Source organism: Psittacula echo, assembly GCF_963264785.1.
Source record: "Psittacula echo genome assembly, chromosome: 2".
NCBI classification, from domain to species: Eukaryota; Metazoa; Chordata; class Aves; order Psittaciformes; family Psittacidae; genus Psittacula; species Psittacula echo.
In genome coordinates this window covers 41,182,980-41,198,673 of record NC_137737.1, presented here as the reverse complement: position 1 = coordinate 41,198,673, position 15,694 = coordinate 41,182,980, and the positions used below count along the sequence as shown (strand labels likewise).

The following is a 15,694-nucleotide window of genomic DNA, read 5'->3' as shown; positions in this document are numbered from 1 at the left end:
TATAACCTAAATTTTATTTAAGAATATATTTGCAAAAAGGAAAAATTCTGCTACTTTGGATCTTCTGTTTTGTGGCGATGGTCAAAATAACTTCTCACATACAAGTCTGAAATCAACACAAGGATATTAAAATTAGCTCTGTACTGAATGAGTCAAGTTTTCTTGAAGCTTTGGCATCGTCAGTACTTTTTGGTGTTACAGATGGTATAGTAATTCTTATATAATCAAATCTACGATTTCACCTTTGAAGTCATTTTAGAGCAATGGGAAAGCATTCTTGTCTGCTTTTGAGTCCAGGTTCCAAAGTTACGAAAATACAGTTTGTGTTTGTTTCATCCAGTTATGTTGTAGCTTGTTGGAGACAAATACTTACAAATTTATTAAACACTGTAAAGAAAAAGAAGAGAACATGGTGAGACTAAATCTCATTAAAAAAGGAAAAGATTAGAGGAAAGGTTGTAAGTCTCCTTATCCTCTGTTTTGTGTGAACAGAATTCAGACAGGATATTCTGCAGTTATTTACTACATATGCAAGTGAATGAAGTTGATGTGGTTTTATATTCTTCCAGGGAAAACATGCCAAGTCATTTCAAATTTAAGGAATATTGTCCAATGGTTTTCCGTAATCTAAGAGAGAGGTTTGGAATTGATGATCAAGACTTTCAGGTAAGTTTGCTTTCAAAACACCTAAACTGATGATATATGCAAATTTTGAAGGTTAGTAATGCTACAGTTGTGAACAAGCAGGCCAATGTGCTGAAATAAAGTTATTTTTATGTAAGTTGAAGGAAAACTTGAAGAAAAAGATGACCTTCTTTCTACTCCTTCTGCCACCTGCAGGCAGAATGTTTCTGGTTTAACTCTTTGCCTGCCCTAGCTGTCTTCTGATTCCTATCCTTCTGCTGTCTTTAGCCCTCCGTATTTCATGTTAGAGAACCTCCAAGTCATAAACCATGTTATTAAAACTGGGGGGCGATACCTCTTGCAATAGGAAGAAAAAAAATGCCTGGACACTACTGACAAGAGATGCTATGTTCAGCTGGGTCATTTAGATAACAGTTGCTTCAGTTGTGTGTCTAAGTGAGGCGTCATTTCTGAAATGACCATAGTCTTTTTTTTTTTCCTTCATGCTCTCATTGTTTAGAAAAGCTTGACCTGTGGCCTGACAACTTCCTACTGCTTCATCATGCCTCCTTTCCCATTGTTAAGAGGATCTGGAAACAAATTGGTTGCATAGAGCAGATACAGCAAAACAAGAAATTGCTCTAGATTTGGCAGGATTGTTCCTTGCAGCCAAAGCTTCTTTCTGTCTTCAAAAGAAAGTTCTTGAACTCTGCTTCAGTCTGATTTGCAATCAAAACCTCACTAACAATACCCTTTTCCATTAGCTGCTCCTAATGCACACTGTTTCAGTCACACGGATAATTTCCTTCTGCAGTCTCTCTGCAAGATGTCCTGTCCTAAAGAGCGCTTACTGTGTAACCCAGCACCACTTCCTGTTGTGCTCTTTTGCTCTTCTGAAGTATTTTGATGTGGGTTGCAGTTGTATTTGTAGCCTGCCACTAAGATATGTTAAGTGAACATATTTAATAAATGGTTTCAAGTAGCTAAATTGTACAAAATGCATTTGTACAGTAACACTCCCACTCCCATTCTTGCTACGTAGAGCAGAGTGAATACTGCTGCCAGAAGCTACTTTTAAGTCCTTCAACGATCCTCTTTATCAGTTTTCTCCTTTTCAGTGTCAAGCAATGTGTTAAAAATACACAGATGGGTTAAAATGTGTAGATGAAGATTAGGTTATGGATCTTGGTATATGGCCACTGTAACTTTGGTGAGACCTTTTGTCAGTAGGTGGAGAAGAGGGTTTAGTTGGTTTCTTTTGGTAGAGCTGTTATGATCCTATTGTATGATTTTTCATTATCCTGTTTACTGAAGAACTGTTGAAGAGGAAATACACCAAGACTTAGGCCAACAGTTAGAACAGATTACATTGCTAGTTCAATTTTTCCAGTGTACCGAAGAGGATCCTAATGTTTGGGAAGGTGTTTGATCCCTTTAGCTGAAGATTTTCTTTTTCTTGACAAAGGATCAGTGTGTCAAAGAAGGAAGGACATGTGATTGTTTCTAAACTTAAAATTATGGTGTCAGCTCATACTTGCTGTCTTTTTAGAAGATGGGGTGATGACATTCCTAGGCAATTGAAGTTATATTTCAGTAAATATTTATTAGAAGAGTTAAGATGCTGTCATTAGTTAAAACTAGCAAACAGCATAATCAAAAGTGCTGCATCCCACAGCACTGTGAAATGTTTCTATCTGCACTGCTGTTCTACAACGAAAAATCCTGTTGTAACTATATTATACTGCTGTTTGGTCTTATTAATGATAACAATGAAAAAACGGTGTTAAAGGATTGTCACTAGATAAAATGTCCCTATTTTCAGATTAAAACCAAAATTACTTGTTTGTAACTGTTTTGTTCTGTTGGGGTTTTTTTGACAATGTAACCAAACAGCAATCCAGAAGAAGAAAAATGTAACCACATCCTGGTTCTTGATGCAACAAAATTATGTATTGGGAAAAAAATCTGCAATGCTATTTAGTATTTCAAGTATATTTAGTGAAAAACAAAAGATACTTAATTTTGACCCAAGGGAAGGCAGCGTCTGCATTTGCTACCTGTTTTTTCCTCAACCCAAGCAAATTATCACTCTGCATTCTTATTCTACTGAAATGTAATGATACTATTTTTTAAAAAAGATCAAAGTAGTAATGTATTTTGAACACACATCAAAATTAAATTAATTCTAGAGAAACACACACAATGAGAATTCAAGTCACTCCATGTGTGAGATAGGGGTTATCTCTGTTAAAGGTAGAAGTTGCTTTATTTTTAATGTCACGTTTTCTGTGATTTAAAAAGAAAATCCAGGTGACAAAGGGAGACTCACTGTTTATACTTTTCTTTTTTTTTCCAGATAATCTTTGTCTTCAAGAAAGTTATTCCAGTGAATGCAGGTTAAAATTATTGTCTTGCATTCAAAGCCAAACATGAATTGAAAAAAGCCTGTGCAATATTGAACTGAAGGGATGCTTATGGAGGAGATAGAAATTAACTTTCTCTGGATAGTTTTTCTTATATACAACTTTCAGGAAGGGAGTCCTGATCAGTTGTGAGCAATGTCATTCCCATTATTGAGCAAGATAGAATTGGTTTAGATAAATAAACCCAATTACCTTGTTCATTAGTCAAACTCATCAGTTTAAAGCAGGAAGAACATTCATTTTAAATGTTTTTGTTTTCAGAATGTTCTGCAGATATCCTTGATGAATTGTTCCAGAGGTCAGATAGTGCTTCCTCATAAGGAAAGACTAAAAAAAAACCCTTACCTTATCAAAAGATTTTGGTAGCATACACCCTAGTTACTGGGCTATAGTCATTTTACATTTTGACATTGTGTTATTCACTTTGTGCAGTAATTTTTTGGGCTACTTAACATGTAGGCTTTGCTCACATATGGAATGGTTGATGTAAGAATCTTCTCTTACAGAGCTCTCCTCTTATCCCTGAAGAGAGATCTGAATCTTATAAGTAAAGGGTTTTTTCCTACAGATAGTCTGTCTTTAGTCAGAGGAATTGCTTAAATTGTTTATGGTTTGTGCTTTACAAGAAGCCATTTCTAGTAAGTAGTTCCTACATCTGTCTGTCTTTCATAGTTCATGGGGCATCTCTGAAAGACATTTTGATTAGCACTGAACTAGAATTAAAGTTTCATGGAGGTAGATGTGTGGTTGCCAATATTGAGTGGGGGTTTCTGCTTTATTATGGACATCGATGTGGAAAATGTAGTATGAAGTTAAACCGTAAGTTTTATTTGAAGTTTGCCTTTAGAAACTTGTTATGACAAGTCTTCAATCTAGGTTAAGAAACTTGGTTCTTATGTCAAAACAATCTTTTATCAGACTCCAATCTTTCTTGTTTATCATGTTACTGAGGTATTTATTGCATCAAATTAAGAAATGGTCTGGCTGTTTTTTCTCAGAAAGGGGAACACAAGTGATGATCAGTCAGTATGAATCAAAATTGCATTTGAATAATGACAAAAATTTTAAGCCATTTTAACCAATTAGATCATTATTTTGCTTAGTGTCATTGGGAGTTACAAGTACATATGGACCTGAAATTGAAGGTATTTTTTAAAAGCAATTCTACAAGTCAGAACATTAAATAATGACAGATTTTGCCTTGATAGGGTAAATTATCTTGATCTTGTGTTTTTGTTAAGTGTCATCTTATTTCATTGGAAAAGAATCCTCACTCTGAAGATCCTCCTAACATAGGTAGGGAAATACTTGACAGCATTAACTCTTCCTGAAAGAAAAGAAAAAAATTTATTAGAAAACAGATGTTGTAAATTAAATACCTCACTACAATCCCAAATTAATTTTTAGTTTCTGCATTCCCTCTCAGCCTTTGACATCAGTTTTGCAAAGGTTATTTTTACAGAAAGGCCTCTTTTTTTACCAAACTATATGGGGTAGCTGTTATAACTTTAGAGTTTGTTTTCAACTCAGTTGGCATAATTTATTATCTTACAAAATCCAAGAGTACAATTCTGTCAAAAGAATTATAAGACTAGCTTCTGAAAACTGCAAAAGTGAGAGGTGAACAAGCAAGCAGCTACCTTAATGCTCCCCCAGAAAACCTCTAGAAAAATAGGATCTATTACTGTTACGAATGCTTCTGCTGTTGTTGCTCCGGAAAGGGAAACTTACTTTCCTATGCTCCAGCACATCTGTTCTTACTTACAGTTATTGCTGAATCCTACATCTGGACTCTGCTAGGCGAGACTGGGTTCTTGCCCAATAAAATGCAGTTGGTCATACCAGTGTCCCAGGGTACCTAATGAGCTTTATGCTGGGGATGGGGGTGATCGCAGCTGATTTCCCTTGAAGTTTTATTACTTAGAGTAAAAGGGGATATGCTCAGATCTGACTGTAGGAGCAGCCAGTAGAGGTTCTCTGTACAGGACAAAGTACTTTTAGTAGATGGTCTGTGTCTGTGTTCTTTTTAACTTAGAGGTGCTTATTATTTCTCTATGTGCATTTTTCCATATAAAAGATTGAAATTTAAAAAGAAAATTGAGAAATCCTGCTCTTAAACAATTTGCCTAATAACAAATTGCATGAACTCCATCTCTCACTTTAATATGGATGTCTCCCTACATTTCAATATCTCTCACAGCTTTCTATACAGAAGGATTTGTAGTCCAGTCTCTAGAATAGCATCAGGAAAATAATGCAAATTCTAGGTTCGTTTTTCAGAAGTCAACCTTAAATATAATTTTCTCTTTAAGTGTCTAAACTTCACCGAAATTCTTGTCAACCTATGAACATTTTTGCTCATTTTAAGTGACTTTTCCAGTCCTAAGGTAGCATACTAAGAGCTTAAAAACTATTTTACAATCTAAAATGTTTTTTCAGACAAACAAATACTAATCGGAGCTCTTTGCTGGTGTTTCTGCAATGAGATTTATGCCTCCGTTTATTGGCCCTTTGTTTGGGAAGGAGTGAGCCACCTCTAGCATCAAACTACAGACAACAAGGTCAACAATAAATACATCAGGAACAACTATCCTTGGATCTTCTTCCTAAGACATGATCCTTTCATTAAATGTTTAATCAAATGTATTAAAAGTCTTGGAAGCAAGAACTGTCTTGAAAAGAAAATTCCTGTATTGGTCATTTAAGTACGGTCAGCCTGACATTGCATGAAAAGTCACTGAGCTTATCTGTCAGGTGAGGTTGTGAGGTTTTTGTAGCAGAGTGTACAGTTTGGGGATCCCAGATGGACATTGGCACCAGGATATTCAGAACTGCTGACATCTTGTTTGACATGGGCATAGGTATAGGCGATAGTGGTAGTAAGGTATTGATCCAGCTGTACTAACAAAACCTGTTGCATTTGTAGTCTCTCCAGCATGTGAAGAATGAAGTTTGCAATCTGAATATTACATTCTAGGATTTGGTGCCTTAAGTGTGAGCACAAGTAAGAATTTAGTGACTGTGGGACTTAACCTTAGTATGTATGGCAGTGGAAATTTTAACTTTTCTTAGGCTTTTCTTAGGTTTCCCCAGAGAAAACATTTAGTTTGCCTTCTTTAGCAGTTCCTTGCCTAACCTGAGTATCATTCACAATTGGGTATTCAAACTAGAAAAAAGTAATTTAGTATGTCCTGGCAACATCAAAAAAAATGAGCTGCTGGGTGCTCCCTGAGCTCTTACGGAGATAGCCACTGAAAGTGAGGCATTCCATCCAAGCTTTACATGGCTCAAGGCGAGAAGCTTCCAGAAAAAGAGCCCTAACTCTTTCTAAAGCAAGTGTATGCCTTAAGCTAACAACTTCAAATCCAGACCTACAGTCTCAACAGGATAACTTGATTTAGGAAAGAATCGCATTTTATTCATTAAACTTCCATTTGACCAGGTCAGGTACCTCATAGCCTTTCTCCTGGTAGAATAGCTCAGTGGAAAAAATAAAAAGTTGGTGTTTTACCTTTCTCTGTCAAAGTTTTTCATATCTTTTACCAGAGTAATCACTCCCTGAATACAATTTGCTTATAAATGTTTGTAGGTGTTCACAGTGTGTACATCCACTTCTTAACAAGATCATGGAAGGGATTTGATGTTTGACTAGTGCACCACAGGACCAGTGGTATCCTGTCTTGTCTTTTGGAGGTCCCGTGTCATTTGACATAGGTCTTTTGAGAGCTCTGCTTTTGAGATGAGAAGAAATCATGCAGTATTGTCCATACAGCTGCCAAAGGCAAGGGGAGTCATACTATCGAATGTGATTTTAGTGTACATTACTGGTCAGGTATGCTTTGCCACATGCTAGACTTCTTAATAATGTGTCAGTGTCAGGAATCAGTGTTTCCTGATCATGTTTTCTCATCATGTTTCCTTATCAGTATTTCCAGACATAAACCTGCTCAATGGCAATGGTAGAGTGCATGGTGCCAGTATACAAAGTAGACCCAAAAGTCTTTGCTATCCATCCTCATATGACAAACCAAACATCTCTGGGTTTGGTGCTTCTGTTACATTAAAGCTGTAGCACTTTGCCTTTCTTCTCTTTAGAAATCACTGACAAAACACTGTCCTGAGCACCATCCCAGAAGTAGGCTGCTTGTTTCAAATTACAGAAGAAGTTGGAGCCTTTATGTCCAGTTGTACGACAGTGTGTCGCTCTGATATGCTTTTTAGCCAGTAATCCAAGTCTAATTCATCCATATCAATGATTCCTGAGGTCTTGTAAAAGGAAAAAAGGGTTAGGGGGAGCTGCAAGCTTGTCTTCATGAGAAACTGTGCATGGGCCAGGCAGCACCACTGTAACTGCTGTCACAGAACAGCCAGACCGTGTGTCTGTAATTGTCTTAACAGCAATGAACCACTGCCAGGCATTTCCACTGACCTATGATTTCAGTCATCACAGAGCATCATCTGTGCACTTGTTTTTGCCTATTCATTCATGCAAAGCTGCCCAGAGGCACTCTTAAATAGCCTGGGATGTGATCTGATTTGTCTTTGGGGTACGCTGAGCTTGTGAAGCTCGTTCTGGCATTCCACGACTTTCGGATGAGATCACAGTACCAGAAATCATTGTTTGCCTTTGTCCAGACATCGCAAAATGGGAAAGATTTAAATCAATGAGAAGCTGTTAAGCCAGTCAGTTTGAAAGATTACTGTTCTTCTAAAGCTCTCTGTGCTTTATCACCAGAATTTTCCTATTGCACTTTTTTGCTTTTTTAGGAAAAGCTCTGACTCAATGACAGTTTTTATTAGGTTTCCTTTCTAGATCAGTTGCATGAAGTATCTGTATTACATCCAACACATAGTTCACATGTTCAGAGTTTCTAAAATGCAATCTTGTCTGCTAAAGTAGCAGTTAGAAAACAATGACATTTATGTTAGATGTGTAAGAGATTAGAATGAGCTAATTAAATTGACCTTTAAATCTCTCCATCCTCTTGGAGGCTGTGGCTAATCCTTGGCCTCCCACTGTGGAGATAAGTATCTGTGCTATGAGCATTTTAAGCAAAGTGGGCAGAGGAGGAAGAGCCTCACCAGCAGTTTGTCTTTGAAGAAGAGGGCAATACTTTGCCAGTTATAAATATAGCTTGCAATTATGGAGGGGGTGGGGGGACAAGCTTTTCCTGTTACTTTAGTGGCTCTGTTTCATGTGTTTTCGTCACAAAAATGGTTTTGGTTTAAAAAAATAACTCCAAACATCTCAACTTACTCTCTTTGGGAAGTCTGTCTGGAAAACAGTTTATTTTTTTGATGTCTGGTGTTGGTATAACTAGCATTATCAATAATACCATTATTGTTAGATAATTACAGTTGACTGCTATTTTTATTGACCGTGTGCAAGGTAAAAATAGACTTCAGACTTTCAATAGACTTCCAAAGGATAAAGCATTAGGTGATTATTTTAGCTGGCTTTTAAGAAGATGCCTCTTAGAAAGTAGTTAACTTGATATTTTGTGGCTTTGATTTTTAAAATGTCAGTTATTGTGGGGCTTTATAATAAAAAATGTAAATAATAGATTATTAGATTACAACAATCAAAAGTTGATTGTCAACGAGCAATTGACATTTCATGTAGTAACAACTTGCAGATGATGTAAAATTTGTCCAAATGGCAAAGTCAGAAGACGACAAAGATTATGTACAAAAAAATACTTTATCTGGCATTATGGGCGTGTATAACTTAGGTACCTTTTAATATCATCAGATGAATAGTTACATGGATTAGAAGGAGTGCAGAACTGCAGAGGTGAAGGCTGTGTTCAGGGAGGTGGTAGCTCCGAGAAGGAACAAGAAGTCAAAGAGAACAAGAATTTAACACTAGTGTGAGCTCCTGATTCGGAAGGAATAACTGCACCCTTGGATGGATAAATTGGACGGTATAAAATAAGACCAGAAAGAGCTCTAAGGTTTTTTTTTTATCATGTGTTTATTTTATACCTGAAGCTAATACTCTGTATAGTTTCGATGCTAGTCATCTTAAAAAAAGGTGTTCAAAATTTGGATATGGAAAAAATATAGAAAAATTGTATGAAAGGAATTTAAAGACATAGAGAATGCCTTGTGGGAGTGACAGAGCTTGACCTGCTGCACTTAGAAAAATTAGAATTGAGAATAAAGTAGTATGTGAGTATCCTTGCAGGAAAACAATACTAGATACTTTAGGAAAGGATAAATAAGAGTAATTGGAAAAGGAAATAATTCCAATGTAAAATAAGACTCACCTTTGCAGCAACACAAACGATTAAATACTAGAAAAACTACAGTGGCAAATCTTGGTATTCTGAAGTTGAAAGAATGAAGGCTGCCTTTCTGGATTTTGTACCTTGGCCAAAAGCAAAGATTGGTTGGAGTTCAGTTTTGGAACGGCTGAGTGAAATGAAATGGGTTCTGATTGGTAGCAATTGTGTTGAATTCTAGCTTATGAAATTCTGTTGAAGGCTCCAGAAAAGCCCCTGTGAACTTTGAAGGATTGTGGGTCAGGTCCTAAGAGCACCTGCAGAAAAAAACTTTCTTTACCTAATACGTGTTTAGTGTAGGAAATAAAACCCTGCACAGATTGCTGAGAGCTTGGGAAAGAGATGCTGAGGCAAGAGTGGGTCTATAGTAAAACAAAATCTTTCAGTTGATTTGTTAAAGAATCTGGCGTTCTTGGGTGAGGTGATGACATGTAATTTAGGTGTGCTGATCAACTTTTTGTATCAAGAACTCCTTTGGAAATTAAATACTAGTAAGTGATGTAGCTTTTACCCATTTATATTTAAAGCTGTATTTTTATGACTTTATCAGAAATTAATTCTGTGGTACAGGGCAAATTCTTTGTGATTTGTAGCCTCTCAGCACTGAAGACAAGATGAGTATTTCTGGTTGCCTGGCTACTGAGTGCAATATAGATAATATTTTTTATATTGATTTATGTAAGGGCAGTGAGACTTCTAGCTAGTGATTTTTCACAAGGGAAACTATTTGGGAGAGAAGGGGAGTTATGTGAAAGAGAAACTTATCTAGTAAAAGTACCTCTGAGCTTGGCATGTTAAGTGTGTCTTTGGTTGTATAAGTTATTGCAGAAGTAATTTAGCGTAGTCTTTAAATGACCTCATAAAAGTATTCACACTTTAAAAGTACAAAACCTTTTCTTTCTCCTGAGACCAAAAAACCAGCAGGCACAAGATTAAAACTTCACAAATGAGAAGTGAATGGGGAATTGGCAGAACACGCACACTTGGAGCAGAAGACTTGCAGTGAGTTGCTAAGTGAAGCTGTTAAGTGGAACAGGGTATGTGTGGCTGACAGATGTTTTAATTGTGCCAGAGGAGCGAGGCACACTGTGGCAGAGTGGGAGAAGGCTGGGAAAATCTGAAGGGAAGACGGCAGTATGGCACTTTGCTTTGAGTTTTGTGCTCACTAATACTATGCTGTAGGCAGGTGATTTTTAGTAACTTCTTATGACTAATGCTCCCATGCTGTACGTGCTCCACTGGTTCCTGACCCAATATGGAAGTGCTATGTAGGAGCAGTAAGTGTTGGTAAAAGATTGTTAGGTAATCAAACCTGTATCTTTTGGAGCTTGAGTTGGGGTTGGGTTTTTTGTTTTGTTTGTATCTGGAAGATATCCTCCCTGTTCTGGCTTTGTGGCTCATAGATCTGTGTTAAGTGAGGAGTGGCTCGTTTCCCATCTGTTCATATTCCACTTAGTCTTTCCCTAATTAAGAAGCAGAGCCAGAGGGAATTCAATCTGGTATTTGCCATGATCTATCTCTATCTCTCCTAGTCTCTCTTTCCCCCCTCCCTCAACCCTGCTTATATTTCCTTTTGGAAAAGGGAGATGCTTCAGTTTCATTCTTTATTTCCTTCCCAGTCCACTATAGACACCTCACCTAAGAGATGCTGTTGCTGAAGACAGCAATAGGTCTCTCTTAGCTGAAGTTAATGCTGAGCAGGGAAGCAGAAGAAAAGCCATACACCACTTACTTTAGGCAAGTTCAGTCAGCTTTTCCTCCAAGGCATTTGTGTCAAATGTCTACAGTACAACTTATTTTACTCACTTTTTGTACAAAACATCACTCAAATTTATCTGTGTGTTCTGGCAGAAGTAATGTGGATAACAGGAAGGTACTGTCTCACAAAACTACATTTGACAGTAAGAAGCAAGTCTATACAGTGCAACTGTTGCAGTCTGAACTAGAGAACAGTGCAATTCAGATAAATGCGTATTTCAGTCTGTCTGAGCAATAGCTTATTGTTTGCATTAAGATAAAGATGATTAACTTAAAGGCTTGAGTTAAATAACTCCAGAATAAGTTAAACTTTCTCTGTATCATCTATTTACATGTCTGAAGTCTAATTTTAAAAGAGAGAAGCTTTCCACACTCTTCGTGATATAAAGCGTATTTCTTAAGAGTTATAGGTTTACTTGTGGCTACGCTTCAAAGAGGCTTAAGTGTAGGACTTTCTGGGCTATTTTGTGTCTTAACTTACAAGAGGAATATTTTCCAATAAAGAATGACTTCTAATATATGTACTATTAATTTGTTAGTATTTGGCAGGGTTGAATAGGGTACAGAATGCTTTGTTTTCTAGTTAACAATCTGGGTCAAATAAGTAAGTTAGCTTCAACTACACCGAAAGGGAAGGATCTTACTGGTTTTTAAATAGCCATATTGTTTTCTCTTTGAAGCTCTTAAATTCTTCTGGTTTGATCCTTTCAGTGAAGCTGTTCGTTGATCTTGCTAATGATAACTTAGTGGTGCAGGCCAGTTCTTGTTGTCTCCTTCGTTAAAGATTCATTGTTGTCATGAGAGGCAATAGTATATGTATGTTTACTAAAGCCTGATTTCTCAATATGAACAAATATAACTATAGTTGAGAGGCAAGGTATATTTCGTGGTACCAGGAAGCTTTACTTTAGAAGGAACTTGAACTTTTCCCTGTTCATAGAAGTAAGAACTAACCATTACAAATAAGACTTCCCATAGACAATACTTAGCCATACATTTATCAGCACAAGAAAGCAGTAATGCAGTGTTAGTAATCAGCAAATATGATGTAATTAGATCTATTTTCCCAACTTTTTAAACCATGCTTATTTAATGAACTTATTACTATGAAAACACAGTAGATAGTAATATTAACGTCCTCCATGTTTCACCTTGTTTCAGAGTTCAAAGGAACTACTTTCTGTATCTGAAGAGAGCATATTGAGTTACCACGGGAATGGAGAGTTAATAAAATAAGGTCAAAGAGATTGTTTATTTAGAGGTTGTTTTTATCTTTAAGCGTGTTTAATGTTTAAGTATCTGATGTTTAATTCATCTAATAGAGTCAGTATTGTAGAGAAGGCATTTGGGTTTCCTGTGCATCTATGGAACAGCATTGCTTAGCATAAACTTGGCTGGTTTATTCTAACAAATTAATATGCATGTGGGAAAATGATAGCAGTGAGCATTCTTAATTAGGCTTGGTATAGATAACTAACAATAAAATAGCCATCTACTAAAAAATAAATGCATCACTATTTTTAACCCATAAAGCATTAACAGTACAGTGTGTGCTAAATAATAATCTGCAGATACAGTATCTTGTTAGCAACCTTTTTGGTATGATAGTTGTCTTTGAAATTAAGTTAACATTATAGTAATCAGGTAGAACTAATTTCCATTAATAAAAAGCTATTGCTGGAAAAAACAAGAATCTGTAAAAAGTCTATGATCACAAGGTTTCGTCCAGTTGATTGAAAATATTACTGTTTATTAATTTCTATTGGATCTGACTGGTTTCTATACTTTTTTCTGTCTAGCCTGAATTGTAATGAAAGAAGCATGATAAAAGGAGTACTAGTTGATTCATTTTGTTAGTATAACAGCTGTTGCTTCTTTTTAAGTCAGAATGTCTTATTGCTTATACTGTTCATATTTGAAGTGCATCAAGTGTCATAGAGTCATACAATCATTTAGGTTGGAAAGGACCTTTATAATCATCAAGTCCAACCTTTAACCTAACACTGCCAAGCCCATGACTAAACCGTGTTCCTAAGTGCTACATCAACATATCTTTAAAATAGCTCCGGGGATGGTGTTTCCATCACTTTGCTGGGTACGCTGTTCCAATGCTTGATAACCCTTTCAGTGAAGAAATTTTTTCCTAATATCCAGTCTTTCATGAAAGACCTCTCTTTCATAAGCCCATGCTGACTGGGCCCAATTGCCTGGTTGTCCTGTACATGCCAGGAGATGGCAGTCAGGATGTTCTGCTCCATAACCTTCCCCAGCACCAAGGTCAGGCTGACAGGCCTGTAGTTCCCTGGGTCCTCCTTCTGGCCCATCTTGTAAATGGGGGTCACATTTGCTAACCTCCGGTCAACTGGGACCTCCCCAGTTACCCAGCACTGCTGAGAAATGATGGAAACTGGCTCTGTGAGCACTTCTGCCAGCTCCCTTGATACCCTTGGGTGCGTGGATCCCATCCACCCCCAAAGACTTGTGTGTGTCTAAGAGGTGTAGCAGGTTGCTGACCATTTCCCCTTGGATTATGGCAGCTTCATTCTGCTCCTTGTCACTGTCTTCCTTCTCAGGGGGATGGGTACCTGGAGGACAGCTGGTCTTACTGTTAAAAACTGAGGCAAAGAAGGCATTAAGTGCCTTATCCTCTTCCTCATCCTTAGTCACTATGTTTCTCCCCGCACCATATTCTATCATGGAGGGGGAGAAATCTGAAACGTAAATATGCCTATATACTAGATATTCCATATTAATAATAGGATGATGACAGAAAAGCAGAAAGAACTTAATTTCAAGGCCTAACACTTAGAAAAGCTGTCCTGTGCCAAATAGTGCTTATGAAGACAAAAGGTGACAGGTTTAATTTAAAAGAGCAAATGGTTATAGAATAGCAGTTGGCATATTTGAAGTCAGAAGTCGGGGGGGGGGGGAAGTTTGTCCCATTCTGGGCACAGAAGTAGTAACTGAGCTTCAGCAACTGGAAAGTCAAAAAAAGCAGCATGTCCCATTGTGTTGTATCTCAGTCAAGACATTGCTAGCAAGATACTTCATTCAGTACCAGGTCTGAATTTCTTTCAAATCTGACAAGTCTTTTGGTGGAGAATGTTAAAATATGCCTGAAGAATATTTGAAATTCTGCAGACTAATGTTAGTTCAGGTTCTCCTTCCCATCTTCTCTCTTTCCCTCTTCCTTCAGAGGTCCAGTAGCATACTAGCAAGTATAATTTTGCAGCTTTTTATAGCTAAGCAACTTAAGTCTTCCCCCAGGTTAATTGCTTTTGAGGTGTATACTACCTTGCTTACAGTTTGAAGACAAAGGTTCTCTGGGTAAAATATATTCAGAAAACTCTGGTTACTGCTTTATTGCAATAGTTAACCTCAGAATAATGCAGCTTTTTCTGCTGGGAACAATAACAAATAACTACCCAGCAGCCTTTATTATTGCTAAGTGAATTACAGCCTAATAACTTAGCGGTAGTTTAATTTGCTACGTACACTAATGATTACCCATGCTTAGGTTTTTTTCCAAATAAAAAATAATTATTATGCTACATCATATTTTCTAGTTTGTGGTGAAGGTAACTGAATTTGCACAATTTTTTTTTGAACTTCTATTATAAGTTTTTCATCTTAAACATACTAAATAAATGCCCTGAAAGCAAAGCCAAGTCGTGACTCTAGAACAGAAGGGGTTTCTACAGAGGTCAGTTTCAACAAATAACTATTAATGGTTCTATTTGAAGATTAATGGAGTGCTGATATCCAGTGCAGCATTAAAAAAAAGATCTATTTATGATACTTGTCCTCTTCAATAGACTTTATCAGTACATAAAAACACATCAGTGGTGGAATGGTGGGAAACTGATTTGAATAGGAAACGACTGAAAACAGGTAAAGAAAGCTACAGTAGTATTTAAATTTCCTTCTGTAGTATCTTCAACACCGTGTGAAGCAATGGTGTTATCAGGACTTGCCTATGTGGAGACCTCATAGCAGCCTTCCAGTATCTGAAGGGGGCTATAAGGATGCTGGGGAGGGACTCTTTGTTAGGGACTGTAGTGATAGGACAAAGGGTAACGGGTTCAAACTTAAACAGGGGAAGTTTAGATTGGATATAAGGAAGAAATTCTTTACTGTGAGGGTGGTGAGGCACTGGAATGGGTTGCCCAGGGAAGTTGTGAATGCTCCATCCCTGGCAGTGTTCAAGGCCAGGTTGGACAGAGCCTTGGGTGACATGGTTTAGTGTGAGGTGTCCCTGCCCATGGCAGGGGGGTTGGAACTAGATGATCTTAAGGTCCTTTCCACCCCTAACTATTCTGTGATTCGGTGTTAAAATTGGCTCTCCAAAAGCCAGTGCAGAGAAGGAACTGAGTCTACAGTTGTTGGCCCTAAACCTCTGTTACGATCAGTCTAGAAAAGCTCTTTATTTATAAACATTAGGGAAGTGCCCACATCCCTTCTTTCTTCAGTGAATAGAGAGAATAATGGAGAAAGACATCACTTTAGATATTAGTAGTGATAGTAGTTCATTGCACAAGCCTAGAAATATGCTGGAGAAGAGCGCAAAGTTTTATTTCTCCTGCATGTCATAATAAAGTTTTTCAT

At 37.2% G+C, this 15,694-nt stretch overlaps 1 protein-coding gene across 2 annotated transcripts in view; it reads left to right on the top strand.

The window, feature by feature from the left end:
* Positions 1-15,694, top strand: part of PIP4K2A (phosphatidylinositol-5-phosphate 4-kinase type 2 alpha) — a 117,117-nt gene that overhangs the window by 66,596 nt on the left and 34,827 nt on the right. For both annotated transcript variants that reach the window (XM_080639424.1, XM_080639423.1), the window contains exon 3: positions 570-666. In XM_080639424.1, coding sequence (XP_080495550.1) covers positions 570-666 — 97 coding nt within the window. The remainder of the gene's footprint in view (positions 1-569; positions 667-15,694) is intronic.